At 46.5% G+C, this 20657-nt stretch overlaps 1 protein-coding gene across 3 annotated transcripts in view; it reads right to left on the minus strand.

The window, feature by feature from the left end:
* Window positions 1-20657, minus strand: part of nrcama (neuronal cell adhesion molecule a) — a 255963-nt gene that overhangs the window by 58876 nt on the left and 176430 nt on the right. Inside the window, exons 16-17 of one of the 3 annotated variants that reach the window (XM_069903117.1) lie at window positions 17232-17261; window positions 2022-2123 (exon numbers count right to left, since the gene is read on the minus strand). In XM_069903117.1, coding sequence (XP_069759218.1) covers window positions 2022-2123; window positions 17232-17261 — 132 coding nt within the window. Of the gene's footprint in view, window positions 1-2021; window positions 2124-17039; window positions 17262-20657 lie in introns of those variants that run through there. The other 2 variants (XM_069903115.1, XM_069903116.1) reach the window with 2 other exon arrangements.

Genomic DNA, 20657 nt, shown 5'->3' on the forward strand with positions numbered 1-20657 from the left:
AAACCGTTCCCACCTGAATGTGAACAGGCATGTCCACTTGCTGCAACCAGCTCTCCACACATTCAGACACATGGTCCGACAGCCATGGCTGGAATTACATGGAAGTTCACACAACCTAACTAAGGTGGAGCCAATTACTCAAGTTCAAGTTTACTGCCACTTGTGGTGAGGTGTCGTGAGAAAGTTCATTTTGTGCGCAGCCCAGATTGTCAACATTGGTACGTCAATTATAAACTGTAAAGTTCACTTAAACTTGGCTGGTTTTGCCTTGAACTGAGAAGGAGGCTTATGCTCCATGCAAAAATCAGGAATTCTCTCCCAGAAAGAAACCAAGTGTTGAGGCAATTTTGAAGATTAATAGAATTTATGCAATAGAGATATTAAGGAATAAAGAGGGAAACAATTGAGTGATATAAAAACTTAATGCTGGAAAAACTCAGCTTGAGCTCTTCATCAAGGTGTGGAAAAACATGAAGAGGCAATAGGTGGCGAAGGGAAGGAGGGTACAGCAGCAAGCAGGGGAGGAGGGATGGCTCTGTGAATAGAGAGGGAAGTGGGTGGAGAGCTAAAGGAAAGAAGACAGGGGGAAGGGTAGAGAGGGAGAATGGAGAACAGGTTAGCAGAAAACAGAAAAGTCAATGTTAATGCCATCCAGCTGGAGAGTGCCCATCGGAAAATCAGGTGTTGTTCCTCCACTTTACAGGTGGTCTTGATGATAGTACATGAGGCCATGGACAAGCATGTGAATATGGGAGTGGGACATGGTACTGAAAGGGTCGCCCAGTGGGAGGTTCCTGTCACTGGTGCGGACAGAGCGAAGGTGGTCAGCGAAGCAATGTCTCAATCTGTGCCCCCTCTCTCTCTCCGATGTAGAGGTGGCCACAAAGGGAGCACCGGATGCAGTAAATCAGTCCTGCAGATACATGTGAAGTGTTGCTTCAATTGAAAGGCCTCTTTGGGTCCCTGGACTGTGGTGAGGAAGGAGGTGTGGCTGATGAGTGATGTTGACCATCAGATCAGCAATCGTCTGAGAGGTGGTGGAGAAAGTTAAAGGGTCCACTGCTACCCCCACAATGGTGGGGTGCCCTCTCCACAGAACAGTCGTCAGCCATGGCTCCATCACTGGCCAAGCCACTTTATTTGAAGTGGGAATCACAGCAATGAAGACAGCAGAGCTATTGGCTCTCAGTGCCCGTTGCCTGGGTTCATTCCTGACCTGGGGTGTACTCTCTGTGGTCCTGTCACTGAGTGAGTTTCCTCCAGGAGCTCCGGTCTCCTTCCACATCCCAAGGATGTGTGGGTGGGAGGTTAAATTTTAAAAACTGTTGACATAGAGCATAGTAACAGGCCGTTTCAGCCCATGAGCCTGCGTCACCCAATTAACCTACACCCCTGATATGTTTTGAACAGTGGGAGGAAACCACACAAGCACGGGAAAACGTAAAAACTCCTTAAAGACAGCGCAGGATTCGAACCCCGGTCTGGTCCCAATCACTGGTGCTGTAAGGGCATTGCGTGAAACGTCTACACCAATCCTACTGGCCCAATTGATCAGTGTAAATTGTTGGGGAGGAGATGACCAGAATGTGGGGAGGACAACATTGGGTCAAGTGTAGGATTACCAGCAATAGGTAGGTGATGATCAGCACAGACTTTGTGGTCTCAAGGGGCTGTTTCTGTGCCGTGTCGCTCCAAAACTCTGAAGTGTTTGCCCTGCGTTCACTGACTGTCTCTGGACATTGTCAGGGAAAGAGCAGCAGCTGAACCAAAAGGTGGGGTGGTCTCAGTACTTGAGAAATCACTCACTTCGCAAACACCCAAATACCCCAATTAACTTACAACCCTCATATGTTTTTGAACGGTGAAAGAAACCAAAGCATCTGGAGGAGACCCATGCAGACAAGTTGATAGCCTTACAGACGGTGCTGGATTCGAACCTGGGTCACGTTATTGTCTGGGGTAAAGTTGGTTCTTTGGAATTTGAGGCCTCATGCACTGAAAAAAACTGTTCAGAAACCTACTTGTAATGGGACTGTTATGCTCCTCTCCTGGTATCCATGACAACTGCACACTCCTGTCTCGAGGATTGGTCAATTCCAGGTCCGTAGGTGGATCGGGATGATCTATGGAATAAAAAGTTTCATTTAAAACATGAAGGGGTGTGCAGGGACAAGTGCTTGGAATCTTGTCACCATGCAGGATAGAGATGGGTGATGTGGCTGCATGCACTCAGGAGTTCTCTCAAACCCAACAGCTCGATGGGAAGACCTTTCGGCTTGACATGCAATGCTGCAGCTCTTCACAGTGAAGATATGGATCGTTGCTCACCTAAAGCTCCCCTTAAAGCTCTTGTCCTGACTGATGGGTTATATGACATGGAACCTCACCTGATACAGGCCACAGGAAAGCTGAAGTCAACAAGACCATCTGCCCAGAGACAGCAGTAGAAATATATGAACCCAACTAACTTAAACTTTCTTTCCAACGTCTATCTCCCCTTGTTACACTAATCATGGATTGTCTGGACTATTGCAAGTCACTTCTTTGTACTAGAATTACTGTAAATATTTACACTCATTCTTCTGTATTCATTGTCTCTTCTAATTAAATTTATTAGTTTAGTATTGGGGTGATATGTAATTCCACCACTAGGTCACCAGGGGTCATCCTGGTGACCTTGTATCTAAAACAGTCCAGAGCTATAGTCTAGCCTTCCAGGTTCATCTTGCAGTTTATTAAATTGTACTGACAATAGCCGCACTGCTGGTGTGGTTATTGTCAGTACAAGTATAGATTTTCTTTTAAGTCCTTGCTAGGCTGCAGCATCAGAATTTTTGCCAAGGATATATTGGCAATAGACTTACTGTCATTATCATTATTCTCTAATGGAATCCTTTTTCTAAAATTTATAAAGTTCCTGATCGGCCGCAACAAGTGAAATTTTGGGCATATACACATTGCCAAAGCGTATGATAATAAACTCATGATCACAATTTTCGGTAGAGTCTACAACCTTATTTTTAGTTAAATTTGTTTGGTCACAGCAGATTCTTGCAACATATGTACTTTGAACTTCAGTCAATGACAATAATCTCATCATCATTATCCAGGAGCAGAGAAAGTTGAGGAGAAATGCAGAAGATATCATGCACCTTTATGAATTGGCCACAGTAGGAAAAATTGTGTCCAACTCCAGGATCCTGAGTTGAGGAAGAGAAGCTTCAGGAGAGGTTTCCCAAATTTCATGGGGACAGAAGCTGAGGTTGTCCTTGAAATTGTGGGAGGGTCTGATCATTAAATGTCTAGGCAGAGGGGTTAGGGAGAAAGTGTTCCCCTCAGCGGAAGGATGGGTGGATGGAGAATTAAAGGTGAGAGGAGGTTTTCTTGCCCCATACTGAGTGCTTCGAACAGGAACATTCAGCTAAGGGATGAAGTGGAGATGATTCAATTGTTGGGTTCAAAAGGGAGCTCGATAAGCCCCTGAAATTTGCACAGCTGCAGGGAGAGGATGGGTGAGTGGGGCAAACTAGTTTGTTCTCAGAGGGCAGGTATGATGGCTGACTGGCCTCTATCCATGAGCCATCGAGTGTTCCAGAAGACTGGAACCTCTGAAAATGTGCAGCTCCTCATCACCCTGCCTGGACCATCGTTAAACATGCAAGCTTCAGATCCAAAAGTGAAAGCCGCCTTGAGAGAGCTCTCTCAGACATACAATGTCTTCATTTCTCAGGTTTATAGATACATGCATGGTAGGTCCTTCCAAAATCATCAGTACCCATCCACCTACCTTCCAGATGAATTTAGAGACAACAGAAGCAACGCTACACAGCAAGATCCTGCATGCATGCATTTATAAGTGTGGATACAAAATCTGCTCAATATAGAACTGTCCACAGTGTAGAATGTGTTGATCAACATCACCAGGCTCCAGAGAGATTAAATCCATCTTAAAGCTGTGGGATCTTTGAGTTAAGCTACAGAGTCACCTTTGCTTGTTAATTTAAAGACTATAAGTGGGAGCAGGCAAATTAAAAATGCATTTCACACTTTAGTATTCTGTATATATTGCATTTTTTGCAAGTATAAAATTGGAGCCAATTATCATTTATTTGCCAAGTGGAAACGCAACAAACATGTCAGATAGTCTCACTGAAGCACAGTATTTCTTCCAAACAGGACAGGTGTGTCAGTCCCACTTCAAACCCCCAACAGATGACAGTCAGTTTTGCACTCCTGTCAGATGTGTTCATTTCTTCTGGCTAAATGAATAGATATGACAGTCTCTCCTGCTATAGATGTATCAGTCATTCCCACCCTCCCAACATGATGTGCCTGCCATTCCCACCCTCCTGACAGATGTGCTGTCATCCTTACCCTCCTGACAGATGTGCTGTCATCCTCACCCTCCTGACAGATGTGCTGTCATCCTCAGCCTCCTGACAGATGTGCTGTCATCCTTACCCTCCTGACAGATGTGCTGTCATCCTCACCCTCCTGACAGATGTGCTGTCATCCTCACCCTCCTGGGAGATGTGCTGTCATCCTCACCCTCCTGGGAGATGAGCTGTCATCCTCACCCTCCTGGGAGATGTGCTGTCATCCTTACCCTCCTGACAGATGTGCTGTCATCCTCACCCTCCTGACAGATGTGCTGTCATCCTCACCCTCCTGACAGATGTGCTGTCATCCTCACCCTCCTGGGAGATGTGCTGTCATCCTTACCCTCCTGGGAGATGTGCTGTCATCCTCACCCTCCTGACAGATGTGCTGTCATCCTCACCCTCCTGGGAGATGTGCTGTCATCCTCACCCTCCTGGGAGATGTGCTGTCATCCTCACTCTCCTGGGAGATGTGCTGTCATCCTCACCCTCCTGACAGATGTGCCAGGTGCTCCCGTGTTTCTGATGCACATTATCTGACGCTCCAGGCACATACGTCAGATGCCCTCACGATGACCAAAAGTGCTCAGAGGATGAGGCACTGTCTCACACTCCTGATATCTAGGCCACATGTTCCCACACTCCTGCTGAACTGTCACGTCAGATTCTCTTACCCTGCTCTCCATTGGGCACTCACTCATTAGATAAGTGATTTTTTTCCCTGCAGCATAGGAGTCTGAGGGGAATCTATTGAAGGTTTATAAAATCATGTGGGACATTGATAAGGTAAATAATCAGCCCTGCAGCATCCATAGGAGGTAAAGCTTTATTAGCGGGGTTTCGGGCTTGAGCCCTTCTTCAAGGAATAACCAAAGAACAGGAAGGTGCCAGAATAAAGCGGACTGACGGGGAGGAGCCCAGATGAACATAATTGGATGTGACAAGAGGAGAGGTGGGAATTAATTTTGGATCTGTGGATGGAGACAGAGGGAAAAGAGAGAGCTGGAGGAAAGACTACAGGGGGCAGAATTGGGGGGGGTGGGGTGCATGGTTTAATGGAAACTGGAGGTCGATGTTAATGCAATCCAGGTAGAGTGTGCCAGATGGAAGATGAGGTGTTGTGCCTCCAATTTGCGGGTGGTCTCAGTCTGGCAGTGCATGAGACCATGGACAGACACGTCGGCAAGGGAATGGGACGAGGAAATGAAGATCTCCGAAGAACGCTGCTATTGCCATGGACAGAGCTAAGATTATTCATCAAAGTCATTTCCCAGCCTGCACTTAGTCTCTCTGAAAAACAGGAGGCCATGTAGTCATTGTCTTTTCCCAGGGTAGGGGAATCTAAAACAAGAGGGTGTAGATTTAAAGTGAGAGGAAAAATATTTAAAAGATGCACCTTTTCCACACAAAGGATGGGGGCTACGGAATGAGTTGCCACCAGAAGTGGGAGAGGTGAAGACAATTTTCATGTTTGAAAGGCAGGTGCACTGACAGAAAAGCTTTTGTGAGATATAGGCTGAGTGCTGGCAACTTGGACTAGCTTGGGTGGACACATTAGCTGGCATGAAGAAGTTGTCCCCAAGGGCCTGTTTCCATATGGTAAGATTCAATGACTGTGTAACAATTACTCCCTATTACTCCATGACACTTTCTTTCAGGCAGAGATCAGACATTCGGATCACAAAGGAACACGTCAGGCACGGTTTAACATCCGCAAACGCATCTTCTGCCTTCATTTCCAGTGCACATCGCTGGTACTCCTATATATTGCACATAAATAAGCTGGATAGATACAGGAAGTCATGGGCTCTCAGAGTGTGGGCTCTGTGTTGCACCAATGAGGATATTTTCTTTCTTCATTATTAATTCAGCACAGCAGATGTTCATCTTGCCACATGAACCATGGGTACAAAATCCACTAAAACATCACAATAAAGCTGAAAAGACTAGTCAAGAATATCTGTGAGCAAGGATATGGTGGTGTCCTATGCTATTCAGAGGATTATATAACAGGTCCGTGTGCTTGCTCCTGAGTGGTCATCTGACCAACCAAGCAGGAGACAGGTCAAAAGTCATTTCCCCATGTCAATCAAGGTTAGGTCAATTCACAGGTGAGGCTGCCACGCAATTGGTCCTCCTAGGTCATGTAGGCACATGTGGACTGGCTCCTTCGGATGTCATTAGTCCTCACAGGTCATATGGGCACACCTGGGTAGGCCCCTCTAACTGGCTGCAGCATAAACACCATGTCTCTTGTTCCTTCGAGACAGTCCTGAGCTCCACTGCAGGTTGCGGACCATGGGCCACGCCGGAAGACTGACTGTGAGGTTGTGAGTCGTGGGTGAAGCGGGAGACCAGTTATGTGGTAAATGTAGGTACAGGGTATAGCGTGAATAAAAGCTCTCACGACTGGAGGGAGCTTATAACTAAGAATAGGGTTTCACAGTCATCTTCAAAAAGGTCTTGGGTTTAGGCAGGAAACCAGGGTTATATGGGGGCAGATGGGGACAGAGCTGGGAGGTGAGGCCAGCCATTAGCACAACACCGTACAAGTGAATCCCAGTTCAATGCATTCACCCCTTCCTGTAGAATTTAGGGTCTGTGAATGAAGACACGGGTTCAGAAACAAGTGGTAAGAAATATACAGTTATTTACAAATTTAAACAGTCTGGGGGGGGGTTGGAGTTCCTGGTGGAGTGGCTTAGCTCTGGGGGTCCTTGGACTCCTTGGGTCTCCTGGTCCCCTTGTGAGGGAGGAGAGGTGGGCTGGGTCTCCAGCTCAACAATGGAGGGGGGTTTAGTTTCTTCCTGAACCCGTGGCCCTGTCTGGGGCAGTGAGAATGAGCTCTGTGGCTTGCAGAGCACCTGAGGCAATGGACCCTCTGTTCCAGTGGGTGCCAGGTCCCTGATGTAGATGGTGTCCTCCCTGCCATCTGGGTACTCCACTGAGGCATATGTGGGATTGGAGTGGAGCGGTTTCATCCTTTCCAACAGTCTTATTTCTTTGGAAGGACTGAGCAAGACTGGGAGTGTAGTTCCCGATGCCAACCTTCTTTCAAAAGTGAATAGGAGTTCATGAGGTGTAGCGTTGGTCCCAGCTCATAGTAGCAACCAGATAGAGTGGAATGCCAAGCAAAGGACTTCCTGCCAGCATGAGTCTGGAAGGCCTTTTGACTTCAGGGCCAATTTGACAGCCTTCCAGACTGTGGCATACTCCTTTTCAACCTGCCCATTCCCCCAGGGGTTGTCGGTAGTAGTCCTGCTGGACGCAGTGTCCCTCACCAGCAGGTACTGACATAGCTCGTCACTCATAAAGGATGAGCCCCGGTCACTATGAATATAGCTAGGATACTCAAACAGGGCAAAAATGGAGTCTATGGTCTTTATGGCTGACGAAATGGACGTGTCTGGACATGGAAGGGCAAATGGGAAGTGGGAGTACTCATCAATGATGGAGAAGAAGAAAGTGTTCCCGTTTGTGGAGGGGAAAACTCCCTTAAAATCGACACTGAGCCATTCCAAGGCCCTGGATGACTTGATCAGGTGCGTCTTTTTGCGGGGTGGTAGAAGTGTGGCTTGCACTCCGCAGAGTCTTGGCAAGAACTGATCATTTCCCTGATGTCTTCCATGGAGTAGGGCAGATTGCGCGCCTTGACAAAATGAGCCATGTGGGTAACCCTTGGATGGCAGAGCTCATTATGCATCGACCGCAGTTGGCTGGTGTATGCAGAGGCACAGCTTCCTCTGGATAAGGCATCTGAAGGGTCATTAAGAACTCCTAGCCGATAGGCAATGTCATAATTGTAGATGGAGATCTCGATCTTCCACCTAACAATTTTGTCATTCTTGATTTTTCCCCACTTGACATTATTGAACATGAATGCAATCGAGCGCTGGTCAGTGAGGAGCGTAAATCTTCTACCAGCCAAGTAGCGTCTCCAGTGCCTCACTGCTTCTAAAATGGCTTGAGCCTTCTTTTCCACCAGTGGGTTCCTGAGCTTGTAACCTTGGAATGTCTGTGAAAAAAATGCAACCAGCCTGCCCACTTGGTTGAGGGTAGCGGCCAGGGCTATGTCTGAAGTGTCGCTTTCCACTTGGAAAGGTACATTCTCAAGCATGGCGGCTTTTGCAAAGTGGTTCCGGAGGAAGTTAAAAGCTGTTTGGGTTTCAGCCGAGAGGGGGAAATTAGTGGATTTTCAGAGAGGATAAACCTTATCAATGTATTCAGGGATCCATTTGGTGTAATGAGAAAAACCCCAGGTATCTCCTCAAAGCCTTTGTGGTCTTGGGGATGGGGAGCTCTAACAGGATCAGGGCCAGTGATGCCATTCTCCACAATGTAGCCAAGGATAGCTGGCTGTTTAGTCCTGAACATGCACTTTTCAGAATTATAAGTGAGGTTCAGGGCTTTTCCCACATGGAGAAAACTCTTGAGGTTGGCGTCGTGGTCTTCCAAGGTGTGCCTATAGATGGTGACATTATTGAGGTAGGGGAAGGTAGACTTCAACCCATATTCATCCACCATTCTATCCATTTGCCTCTGGAAGATAGAAACCCTGTTAGTAATACCGAAAGAGACCCTTCGGAATTGATAGAGACGACCGTTAGCCTCAAATGCCATATATGGACAGTCCTCGGAATGGATTGGCAACTGGTGATAGACAGCTTTCAGGTCGATGGTCAAATAGACTCGATACTGCACAATATCATTCACCATGTCTGAAATGCAAGGGATATGCATCCAGGAATGTGTACTGATTAATAGTTTGGCTATAGTCAATTACTAACCTGGACTTGTTTTCCCCTTTTTACCACTACCACTTGCACTACCCATGGGCTGGTGCTAGGTTTGATGATACCTTCATCCAGCAGACATTGAGTCTCTGACTTTATAAACTCTTGGTCTGCTGCACTGTACTTCCTGCTCTTGGAAACAATGTACTTGCAGTCTGGGTACAGATTTGGGAAAAGAAGAGTGGGGTTGATATTCAGTGTGGAGAGTCTGCATGTGGGTTCTGATTTTAGGGGCCCTCCATTCTGAACCATTACAGGGGGGGAGGGGACCAGAATACGCCAAGGTCACACTTTTAAGGTGACACAAGAAGTGCAGACCCAACAACACCAGAGCAAGCAGTTCATCAAGAATATACAAGCGAAATTTACAGAATTCTTCCCCTTCAAATGACAGGTGTACTATACAATGTTGTTGAACATACGTAGAATGCGAATGAGATGCGAAAAATATACAGTAATTAGAAGGATACATCTTCAGGTTGTATTTTTGCACAGTCCATGAGTCTATGAAGCTTTGGGCAGAATCTGTGACGATTAGGCATTTAATGGAATGTCCATTTACCTTTACAGTCATTATGGAGTTGCTGAGCTGGTGAGGTCTGTCCTGATCTAGGACTACCGAGGCTAGGTCCCCGGAGACTCCATGCTCCTCACTCGAGTGGCCACCACCATCCTGGATAGCCCTGTGTAGGTAAGATGGTGCGGCAAGATGACCACCGAGTCTTTTCATGCCATTTCCTCACTGCCACCCTCTGTCAGCGTGTTGTGCAACAAGCGGGTTTGAGTGATTTCGGGGCTGAAATCAGATCTGGGAGTGATGCAGCCTGCAGACTTCCCCAGGCTTCCCTCACCCAATGCCTTTCTTGTCACAGCTGGAACACACTGAGTCCTTTGCCGGGCAACAAGATTGGGGAGGCTGGCTCTTGCCACAGAAAAAGCCCTTCCTGTCATGGGAAGCGGCAGCTGTTAAGCAGGGGTAGTGGGAGCAACTGGTCCTTGGAATGGCTCACCTGGGTGGGTGAACTCGCTGGCTTCGAGGTCATCGTTCTACAGCTTGGCCTGTTCCAGTTATTTGGCCAGTTTGCCATGGCTAGCCAGGTCCTTCTTTCCCAACTGGAACAGTTGCTGCCTCATGTACCTCGAGTGGACTCCTGTAACTAGATCTGTTCTTCCTCACGAACACAGCCCGCAGCTGCTTCGTACCTGCACTTCTTGGCAAGCGTCCATAGATCCAGCAGGTTGTCATCGATGGACTCTCTTGGCCGCTGGCAATGTAGAGCAAGCCTTGCTAGGACCTCGTTCTGCGACTTCAGGTACCTAGCCTTCAATGTCTCGATAGCAGCGTCATATGGAAAGCAGTTCCTGATGATTACATACACTTACGTTCCTACCCTCGAAATAAGTGCAGACCTTCTGAGTTCATCGGTGTGGAAGACGTCTCTTGTCGCATTCAGGTAGGCCTGGAAGCAGTCTAACCAGTGCATGAACTCCTCAGTAGCGTTGGGGGGTAGAGTGGGTAGAGGGTACCTGGCTTGAGTAACGCTTCCATCGTTTAGGGAATAAGCTAATAAAATTATAGCGTGAATAAAAGGACTCACGACTGGAGGGAGAACAAACGCTTTTATTAGCTTATAACTAAGGGTAGGGTTCAACAGTAGTCTTCAGGAGGGTTCTGGGTTTAGGCAGGAAACCAGAGATATATGTGGGCTGGTGGGGGTGAAGCCAAGAAGCAGGGCCAGCCATCAGCACAACACCCTACCAGTGAATCCCAGTTCACTGCACAGGGTTGAGGGTATAACGGCATGCACAAAAATATAATGCTGGAGAAACACAGCAGGTGAAACAGTGTACTTTATTCTTCTTTGGCTTGGCTTCACGGACGAAGATTTATGGAGGGGTAAATGTCCACATCAGCTGCAGGCTCGTTTGTGGCTGACAAGTCCGATGCGGGACAGGCAGACACGGTTGCAGCGGTTGCAGGGGAAAATTGGTTGGTTGGGGTTGGGTGTTGGGTTCTTCCTCCTTTGTCTTTTGTCAGTGAGGTGGGCTCTGCGGTCTTCTTCAAAGGAGGTTGCTGCCCGCCGAACTGTGAGGCACCAAGATGCACGGTTTGAGGCGATATCAGCCCACTGGCAGTGGTCAATGTGGCAGGCACCAAGAGATTTCTTTAGGCAGTCCTTGTACCTCTTCTTTGGTGCACCTCTGACACGATGGCCAGTGGTAAGCTCGCCATATAACACGATCTTGGGAAGGCGATGGTCCTCCATTCTGGAGTCGTGACCTACCCAGCGCAGTTGGATCTTCAACAGCGTGGATTCGATGCTGTCGGCCTCTGCCATCTCGAGTACTTCGATGTTAGGGATGAAGTCGCTCCAATGAATGTTGAGGATGGAGCGGAGACAATGCTGGTGGAAGCGTTCTAGGAGCCGTAAGTGATGCCGGTAGAGGACCCATGATTCGGAGCCGAACAGGAGTGTGGGTATGTCAACGGCTCTCTATACGCTTATCTTTGTGAGGTTTTTCAGTTGGTTGTTTTTCCAGACTCTTTTCTGTAGTCTTCCAAAGGCACTATTTGCCTTGGCGAGTCTGTTGTCTATCTCGTTGTCGATCCTTGCATCCGATGAAATGGTGCAGCCGAGATAGGTAAACTGGTTGACCGTTTTGAGTTTTGTGTGCCTGATGGAGATGTGAGGGGGCACATCAGCAAAGGTAAAAATACATCACCAATGTTTCAGGGTTGAGCCCTTCATCAAGATATGAAAAAATGTTGGCAGTGCCCTAAAAAAAATGGTGGTGGAGGGGAGGGAGGGGCAGGGGAGGAGCCTGGTCCTAAAGGCAGGAAAGTTTAAACAGGTTTGGACTTCATTCCTTGGAGTGAAGAAGAATGAGGGGAGATTTGATAGAGGTTTACAAGATTATGAGAGGTAGAGACAGAGTGGATGAGAGAAGGCTTTTTCCACTTAGATTGGGGGAGATAAATACAAGGGGTCATACTTTTAAGCTGGAAGGGGTAAGGTTGAGGGGGAACATTGGGGGAAGTTTTTCACTCAGACGATGGTGGGAGTGTGGAATGAGCTGCCATCTGATGTGGTGAAAGTGGGCTCAGTCTTAAGTTTTAAGAATAAATTGGATAGATACCTGGATGAGAGAGATCTGGAGGGTTATGGAGTGGGAGCAGGTCAGTGGGACTAGTGAAATAGTAGTCAGCACAGACTAGAAGGACCAAATAGCCTGTTTTCTGTGCTGTAGTATTGAATGGTTCTAACCTTAGTGTACTATCAAGAGCTGTATCATTGCCTGACTGGTATCCTACTGTTGTGTATGTCTGTATGAGTGCTTCCCTGTTGCAAATTCCCTTGCAGTTCAATAAAGATCACTATTTTCAACTAACACATGTCCAGGACTTGTTATCTTTGAACCCATCGAACCTTTCCTTAACATCAAAATGGGCACAGGGAGCAGGGTTCAAGGAGTTTCGAGTGGACACATGTGTGGTTGCATTGTGTGTGAGTGTGTGTGTGTGAGAGAGAGAGAGAGAGAGAGAGAGAGAGAGAGAGAGAGAGAGAGAGAGAGAGAGAGAGAGAGAGACTCTTGCGAACAGTACCAGCATAAGGGCCCCACCAGTAGAGAAGGTAGAAACCCGGGAAGGACAGATGATAGCATAGTAGAAGTACAAAATTCCGGACCACCCGAGAATCCAGACTTTTTGAATACACTCAAGCTTTTTAAATTTAGCAGGTTTTGCGTGCATGTGCAAAGGCCATAGATGCACAGCGACACACCTGTTGACTTTATTTTTCTTTAAAACTGCTCATTATGATAAAGGAAGCATGCTGTGTTTGCTAATGAATAAACTAGCAAAATTTACCAAAATTCATCTAATCTTCCTCAAATTTGAATTTTAAAAGCACTGCTCAAGAATCCGGAAAATCCAGATCGACACAATCACTGAGTAGTCCGGATTTTAGAACTTCAACTGTACTGGATTTGGCAGGCTGGTCACCCTACTAGCAGACGATGGCAAGGCAGAGGACTGGTCAGATAACCCTAGAGCCATGAGGAGAGGAAATTTGTCACCATAATTGCCTCAGGGGATTGGGGTTTGTCGGAATTAAGGGGAGCCAAAAAGATGCCTTGTGGCTCCTAGTAGCTGCGCTGAGGCACCAGCACAACACCTTGGGGAAGGAGAAGCAGGTGACTACCCAGTTGAAGATAGGTGGAGACGTTGCAGCCGTGTCTCTCCACCATGGGGGAAGTGGTTCAGGCCGCACAAACCTAGGTGCAAGAGCTAGAATCTCAGGGCACCAAACTGGCGTGAGGTTAGTGATGATGCAACAGCTGGAAGCAACTCAATGGCCCAACTGGGAGCCAGACCCAGTCAAGGTCTGATCCATGATGCTGTGGGGGGGTATGTGCTGACATGTTGTCAAGGGATGGGGATGTCTGGAATGGCAGCAAGGATATAGACCGGTACTGCGGACATCCTCCCCTCCTAATATGCCCAAAGCCATTGCAGACCAGACCAGTGACCATGTTGTTCTATACCAGACCACTGAGACCTGGGAATACTCTGCCAAGGAATTGACCGGTCTGGGGAAATCACTGCCAGCAAAAGGCAGGTGAGTCCTGGCCAAATAGCTCCCTTCATATGTGGGATGAGGGCAGTACTGGCGTGAGCCTGTCCTGTCGGGAAGCAGGCATCCTTGGTGAGCCAGTAACCACATCCTACTGACCCTATGGGGTCCATGAAGGCAATGTGTCCCTGTGGGACCATGTAGTCACCACAGCCTGGGTCAGGAACCCATCCATCTGGTGTGGGATCTACAGTTCCGGGCAGAGTGGAGGATGGGACGAGCATCATTACGCAGTGGGCCCTGGTTACTGGGCTCTACAAGGGTGCCCACAACCATGACTCACTTGAAAGCTCCAAGGTCATCCTGCATTGATGGGACACCTGGTCACCACTATCCATCCTGACCTGAAGGGGATGGTTCCGTCCCTGTTCGGGCTGGCGGTGAGGGAGACTATCTGCTTGGTAGAAGGGCTAGAATATGCAGAGAGAGGAGCACGTGCTCAGGTCCAAAGGACAGATGAGAGTAGAGCTGCAGTGGCAGCACTGACTGACCCTCTACTCCACTGATGTCGGGTTGGGACCAGGTCTCCTGCCAGATTTGTTCAGTGGCCCTTTCTCAGTCAGGAGACCCGATGCCCTAAATTTCCCTTGACTACACTGGGAAAAGGGGAACATTTAGTGATGGATGGCACTTAGGTACTCCTGTGCAAAGCACATCATCACCCAAGGCAACCGTGACACATGGTGAGGACCCTGGGTTGCTGTCAAGGGTTTAGGAGATCCATCAATGCTGCCAAGAAGAGGAAAGGTAGTAGCACAGGGACCCACGGTGTGTTGCTTTACTGAAGGAAGCGGGAATGATCTGTCTACACACACACTGACTGACCCAGAGAGAACGAGTCTGCCTTCATTCACAGGATAACACATGTTCCATCACTGGAAGCAGTGATGCGGTGCTGATTGGCGATGGGGAAAATCTGCAGAGACAACAAATCAAATGCTGGTGGCACTGATCTCTCCTGCAGCACTCAAAAAAGAGACTATGGTGGGGGGAAGGGGGAAGTTGTCCAGCTCAGTGGGTTTTGATATTCTTTGTTGGGGATGCCTGGAGGTAATGGTCTCCAACCAACTTCACCCCACATCCAACCACCCACAGTAGTTCAAGGGTTGGTCTTTCCCTGTGCACAACCTGGTCCATACAAAGTCCTGACTCTTGGAGTGAGTCCCCAACCAGTGATAAGGGCTGAAGAATGATAGTGCAGATGGCATAACCAGCACTGGTCCAATCGATCACTGGGAGTGCAAGCAGGAACAGCATCCAGGCATGACACTGTCCACAGCCGATGGATCAGTGAAAGTGGGTGCTCCCTGAGCCCTAAATGGTACGTCCTGGGTATGCAGCTGCTGGGCCAACCCATGGCTCCCCATGGGATGGTACTGCTGCTGCTATCCTGGGTGCATACTCCTCAATAATCTTGGGGAGCACCTAGATGATTGGCTACTGTGATGGACAAACAGGTCATCAAGACAGCTATGGCATTTCAGCAAACAGAGGAATTGGATTGCCCTGGCTACCTACTCAGATCCAAGTGTGATATCTATGCTCTTGTTGGTAAAGAGTTCTGCACTTGCACTCTGGATCAATCAGGAATTATCACTCACATGGCACATGTGAGAGTTGGTGAACAAATTAAATGAGCCAGAGACCAATTCCTATAACACAGCTCTCCATGGGGAAGCTGGTGGCCTTTTGGGGAAGTAGGAAGTTGGTGGGCCACTGTAATTCACTAGGTAACACCTAATAATAGTGTACATTATCCTACTCTGTTATGAGTGTAATTTTATAAATTGTCCCGAGTTTGCATTAGTTTGAGGAGAGAGTGGAATGGGGTGGAATGTTATCCAGAGGACTATCCACAGGTCGGACAGGAAACTGGTCCAAACAAAGGCATTCCCATGTGTTTGTTCCTGGAGGATCATCTGACCAGCCAGGTAGAAGGCAAATCAAAAGTCATTTCCCCATGTCAATCAAGGTTAGATGCACCCACAGGTGAGGCTGCCATGAAATTGGTTTTACCCGGTCATGAGGGTGCGATTGGACTGGCTCCTCCAGACACCATTGGTCCTCAGAGATCACATGGACACACCTGGACTGGCCCCTCTAGCTGGCTGCAGCATAAAGCCCACCACCTGGACCAGATCACTCTCTTGTTCCCTCAAGGCATCTACTCCAGGTTGTGAGCCACGGACAATGCCAAAAGACTATCTATGAGGGGTCTTATCCAGGTTGTAAGCTGTGGGCGACACTGGAGACCAGTTGTGTGGTGCATGATGGTACATGGAGGGGGCTATAGTGGAATACACATGTTATAGTTGTAATTAGACTACTGTTTCACTATTGACTAGTGCCCCGTGTTTGAGTATTGTAGAGCAGTATTATAGAGAGTATTGTTGCATAACTATCAGGAGTTGCTAGTATCTGTATCCGACAAGCATCCGATGCATATAATTTGTGAGCAACTGTTGTGTATGCTTCCCTGTTGCCAATTCCCCCACATGCAAATTCTCTCTGTTTTGCATAGTGTGTAACATTTGTTATCTGTTTACAGTTGTTTGTTTGCTTACATCTTTATGCTGTGTACAGTTTTCTTTTGCACTACCAATAAGTGATAATTCTGCCTCGCTTGCAGAACAAAGAATCTCAGGGTTATACGTGATTTATTGACAAAAAATCTAAAGATCAGTGTTTTCTACCAACACTGCTCAGGACTTGTTACTCCTTGAACCTACTCTCCCCATCACAACCAGTCAGCAATTGTGCACTGGGCAGGAACACCTGTCATCAAGGATGGGATGATGTAATGGGCAACGACCCTGCAGGAGAACTCCTCCTCTCACAGCTTTCAATGGAAGGAATCGCTCAATGGAATCTCCATCACCAGCCAGAATAGAAGCGATCCCACTGGTCAAACGTCCAAGCGATGGACCACCTGCACATTCTGATGCAGGCTCCAGCTAAGAACTTGGCTTGGAATGGAAGATAATAACCAATTGTAAATGAAACCGAATGCACTTTGTGTTACCAAAGATAATTCCCTTTGCATTGGCACAAGGTTTTCTCCTGCTCCACTCTGGTGATGGACCTTCCACAGCATGTGATCACACATTCAACCAGAAGCTGAACAAAGCAGAAATCAAGCTAGCATGACATAAATATATACTGAATCTCCACCTTTAATGAAGAAAAAGAAAATAAACACAGGATACACCAAATGTCATGTGTGATGGGCTAAACTCAAACTACATTGGAAGGGCAGTGTGGAGATGCACGAGCATCAGTCTCCACAATGCGTCACCTCAATGGATGTTCGATAGAAACATGATGCTGGTGAACATGCCGCACCACTGCTGGAGATGAAGTTATGAGAGCAAAGTCAAAACAAATAGAAGAGTGAAGTGTGTCCAGACAAACAGTTGTTAGTTTACCGTGAGGACTAGCTGGAGTTGAGGGACGGGCTGGAAATAAAAAGCAAGGTTAGGGTTTAGTTGCACAAGTGAGAGTCATAATCTTCAACTAGATACATAAGAGAAAATTGTCACCTCTAGAATGATCATGAAATAGTTTGCATGCGTACATTACTTTAACATACACCAATAATTATTCAAAGAAGCTATCAGACACACATCAAAACTCTTGAGTTTCCAATAGGAAAAGCCCACTGTTGGCATTTTTGATACTTTTGGGTGCATAATGGCATCAGTTTAAGCAATCTGACCATAAGAATTAATGCTTTGCATTGCCACTGACTTGGAGTCATAACATAACATAACATAACAATTACAGCATGGAAACAGGCCATTAGGCCCTTCTAGTCTGCACCGAACCAAACACCCCTCTCTAGTCCCACCTCCCTGCACAATGCCCATAACCCTCCATCTTCTTCTCATCCATATACCTGTCCAACCTTTTCTTAAATAATACAATTGACTCCGCCGCCACTATTTCTCCCGGAAGCTCATTCCACACGGCTACCACTCTCTGAGTAAAGAAGTTCCCCCTCATGTTACCTCTAAACCTCTGCCCCTTAATTCTGAACTGATGTCCTCTTGTTTTAATCTTTCCTCCTCTTAACGGAAATAGTCTATCCACATCCACTCTGTCTATCCCTTTCATAATCTTAAATACTTCTATCAAATCCCCTCTCAACCTTCTACGCTCCAAAGAATAAAGACCTAATCTGTCCAATCTCTCCCTATACTCTAGATGCTTAAACCCAGGTAACATTCTGGTAAACCTTCTCTGCACTCTCTCCACTCTGTTTATATCCTTCCTATGATTATAGGCGACCAGAACTGCACACAGAACTCCAAATTAGGCCGCACCAACGTCTTATACAATATCAACATCACCTCCCAACTCCTATATTCCATGCAATGATTGATAAAGGCCAGCATACTAAAAGCCTTCTTCACCACCCTATTCACGTGAGTTTCTACCTTCAGGGAACGATGTACCGTTACTCCTAAATCTTTCTGCTCTTCTTGTATTCATCAATGCTCTCCCATTTACCACGTATGTCCTGTTCTGATTCTTCTTACCAAAATGAAGCACCTCACACTTATCAGCATTAAATTCCATCTGCCATTTTTCAGCCCACTTTTCTAAGCAGCCCAAATCCCTCTGCAATCCTTGAAAACCTTCTTCATTATACACTATTCCACCTATCTTAGTATCATCTGCATATTTACTAATCCAATTCACCACCCCATCATCTAGATCATTAATGTATATAACGAACAACAATGGGCCCAATACAGATCCTTGAGGCACACCACTGGTCACCGGCCTCCAACCTGACAGACAGTTATCCACTACCACTCTCTGGCCTCTCCCTTTCAGCCAATGTTCAATCCATTTGACTATCTCAAAATTTATACCTAAAGACTGCACCTTCCTAACTAACCTTCCATGTGGTACCTTATCGAAGGCCTTACTGAAGTCCATATAGACAACATCCACTGCGCTACCCTCATCCACATTCCTAGTCACCTCTTCAAAAAATTCAATCAGATTGGTCAAACATGACCTTCCTCCCACAAATCCATGTTGAGTGCTCCTGATCAGACCCTGTCTATCCAGATGTTTATAAGTACTATCTCTAAGAATTTTCTCCATTAATTTACCTACCACAGACGTCAAACTGCAGTGTTTGTGAAATGTTGGCTTTCCCTGCAAGTCTCATTTTCAGGGCTTCCCCTTTTTGATTGCACAGGTCCACATTCATTTAAACGTGGAGGGGATGGAACTCTTTTAATTGCGGGCCAAGGTCCTGACACATTCCAATGATCCTTTGCAAACTTTCAATCACAGATGAACAGCCCCTCCCTCTCTGAATTTAGTTGCACCAAACGTGACCAAACCCAAAATCCCATTCCGTTGGTGAGGTGCTAGGTGTGCCCGAGAGAAAGAAGGATGGTGGCAGCAGTTTGGGAAGGACGCGCTGGTCAGAAAGAGGCTGGAAATGAGGTTGGGGGAGTGCAAACTATTCCACAACTCTCACAGAAACTGATATTTGGCAAGTGAGGCGAGTATCACCTTTGCCTCATTAAGATAAGATATTGAACAAGCAAATCTGACACTGCAAAGGGGAGGAAATAAATACCTTAAATAAAGGACATCGGTTCTTCTAAAATTTTAAGTAAGCTGATCAACTTAATGGATTCTTTTAAAAAAGATTCATGGAAACACATGTGGTGCAATGATTCACACATCAGAGATTACATTTTTCTTTCAAGTATTTTAAATAAGTGAAATATAAAATGATTTCCTGCATACTTAATAGCAGCTGAAAATGAGAAGTTCTAAAATAATCTTTTAGCCTAAAAATAATTTTTGAGCATTCAGGCTTGGATGTCAACTACCACATATTGGAGAGATGACAAGCGGATTTAGTTAGGATTAACAGCTGCTTTGAAGTTGCTGAAAGCTCACTCTTACCAATGGAATGGAGATGCTGCAGAGGTTTTCTGCGAAGTGGTCACCCAATCAGAATTTGGCTTCAAGCTGCCTGTCCCATCAATTCTTCACCCACTGACACTGTTCCCGCAAAGTCCAACAGAAAACTTGAGAAATCCATTACAATTCATATTGCACACAATTCAGCAAATTGAGATCACCAGCTACATCTGTTTGTGTTAAAACTGGCCAGCTGCGATGAAAGAGCATCAAAATAAATGATTTTTCTCTCTCCGCAGATGTTACCTGGCCTGCTGAGTATTTCATTTATTTGATTTCCAATTGTAGCTCATATATTCAATGCTGAGTCTGTATTGGTCCTTGCTCCAATTCTTGCCCTTCCATTGATATCTTCTCTAGACTGGTCAGATTATGATTAACAAGCCCTCTCTTCGATGGCCCCAACAAGATTTCTGTCACGGCATTAAATTTAAAAAAAATTTAGACTATAGTATGGTAACAGGCCCTTTTTGGCTCACAATCCATGCCACCCAATTGAACTACAATGCCCAGCACGTCTTTGCATGGTGGGAGGAAACACAGCCCCCAAAGAAAACCCACACAGACACAGAAAAACGTACAAACTCCTCACACAGTGTACGATTCAAACCCCAGTGCCTATTGCTGACTCTATAGTTGTGTTTTACTAACCCCAGTTCCTATTGTTGACTCTATAGTTGTGTTTTACTAACACCAGTTCCTATTTTTGACTCTATAGTTGTGTTTTATTCACCCCAGTTCCTATAGTTGACTCTATAGTTGTGTTTTACTAACCCCAGTTCCTATTGTTGACTCTATTGTTGTGTTTTACTAACCCCAGTTCCTATAGTTGACTCTATAGTTGTGTTTTACTCACCCCAGTTCCTACTGTTGACTCTATAGTTGTGTTTTACTAA

Source organism: Narcine bancroftii, chromosome 11, assembly GCF_036971445.1.
Source record: "Narcine bancroftii isolate sNarBan1 chromosome 11, sNarBan1.hap1, whole genome shotgun sequence".
NCBI classification, from domain to species: domain Eukaryota; kingdom Metazoa; phylum Chordata; class Chondrichthyes; order Torpediniformes; family Narcinidae; genus Narcine; species Narcine bancroftii.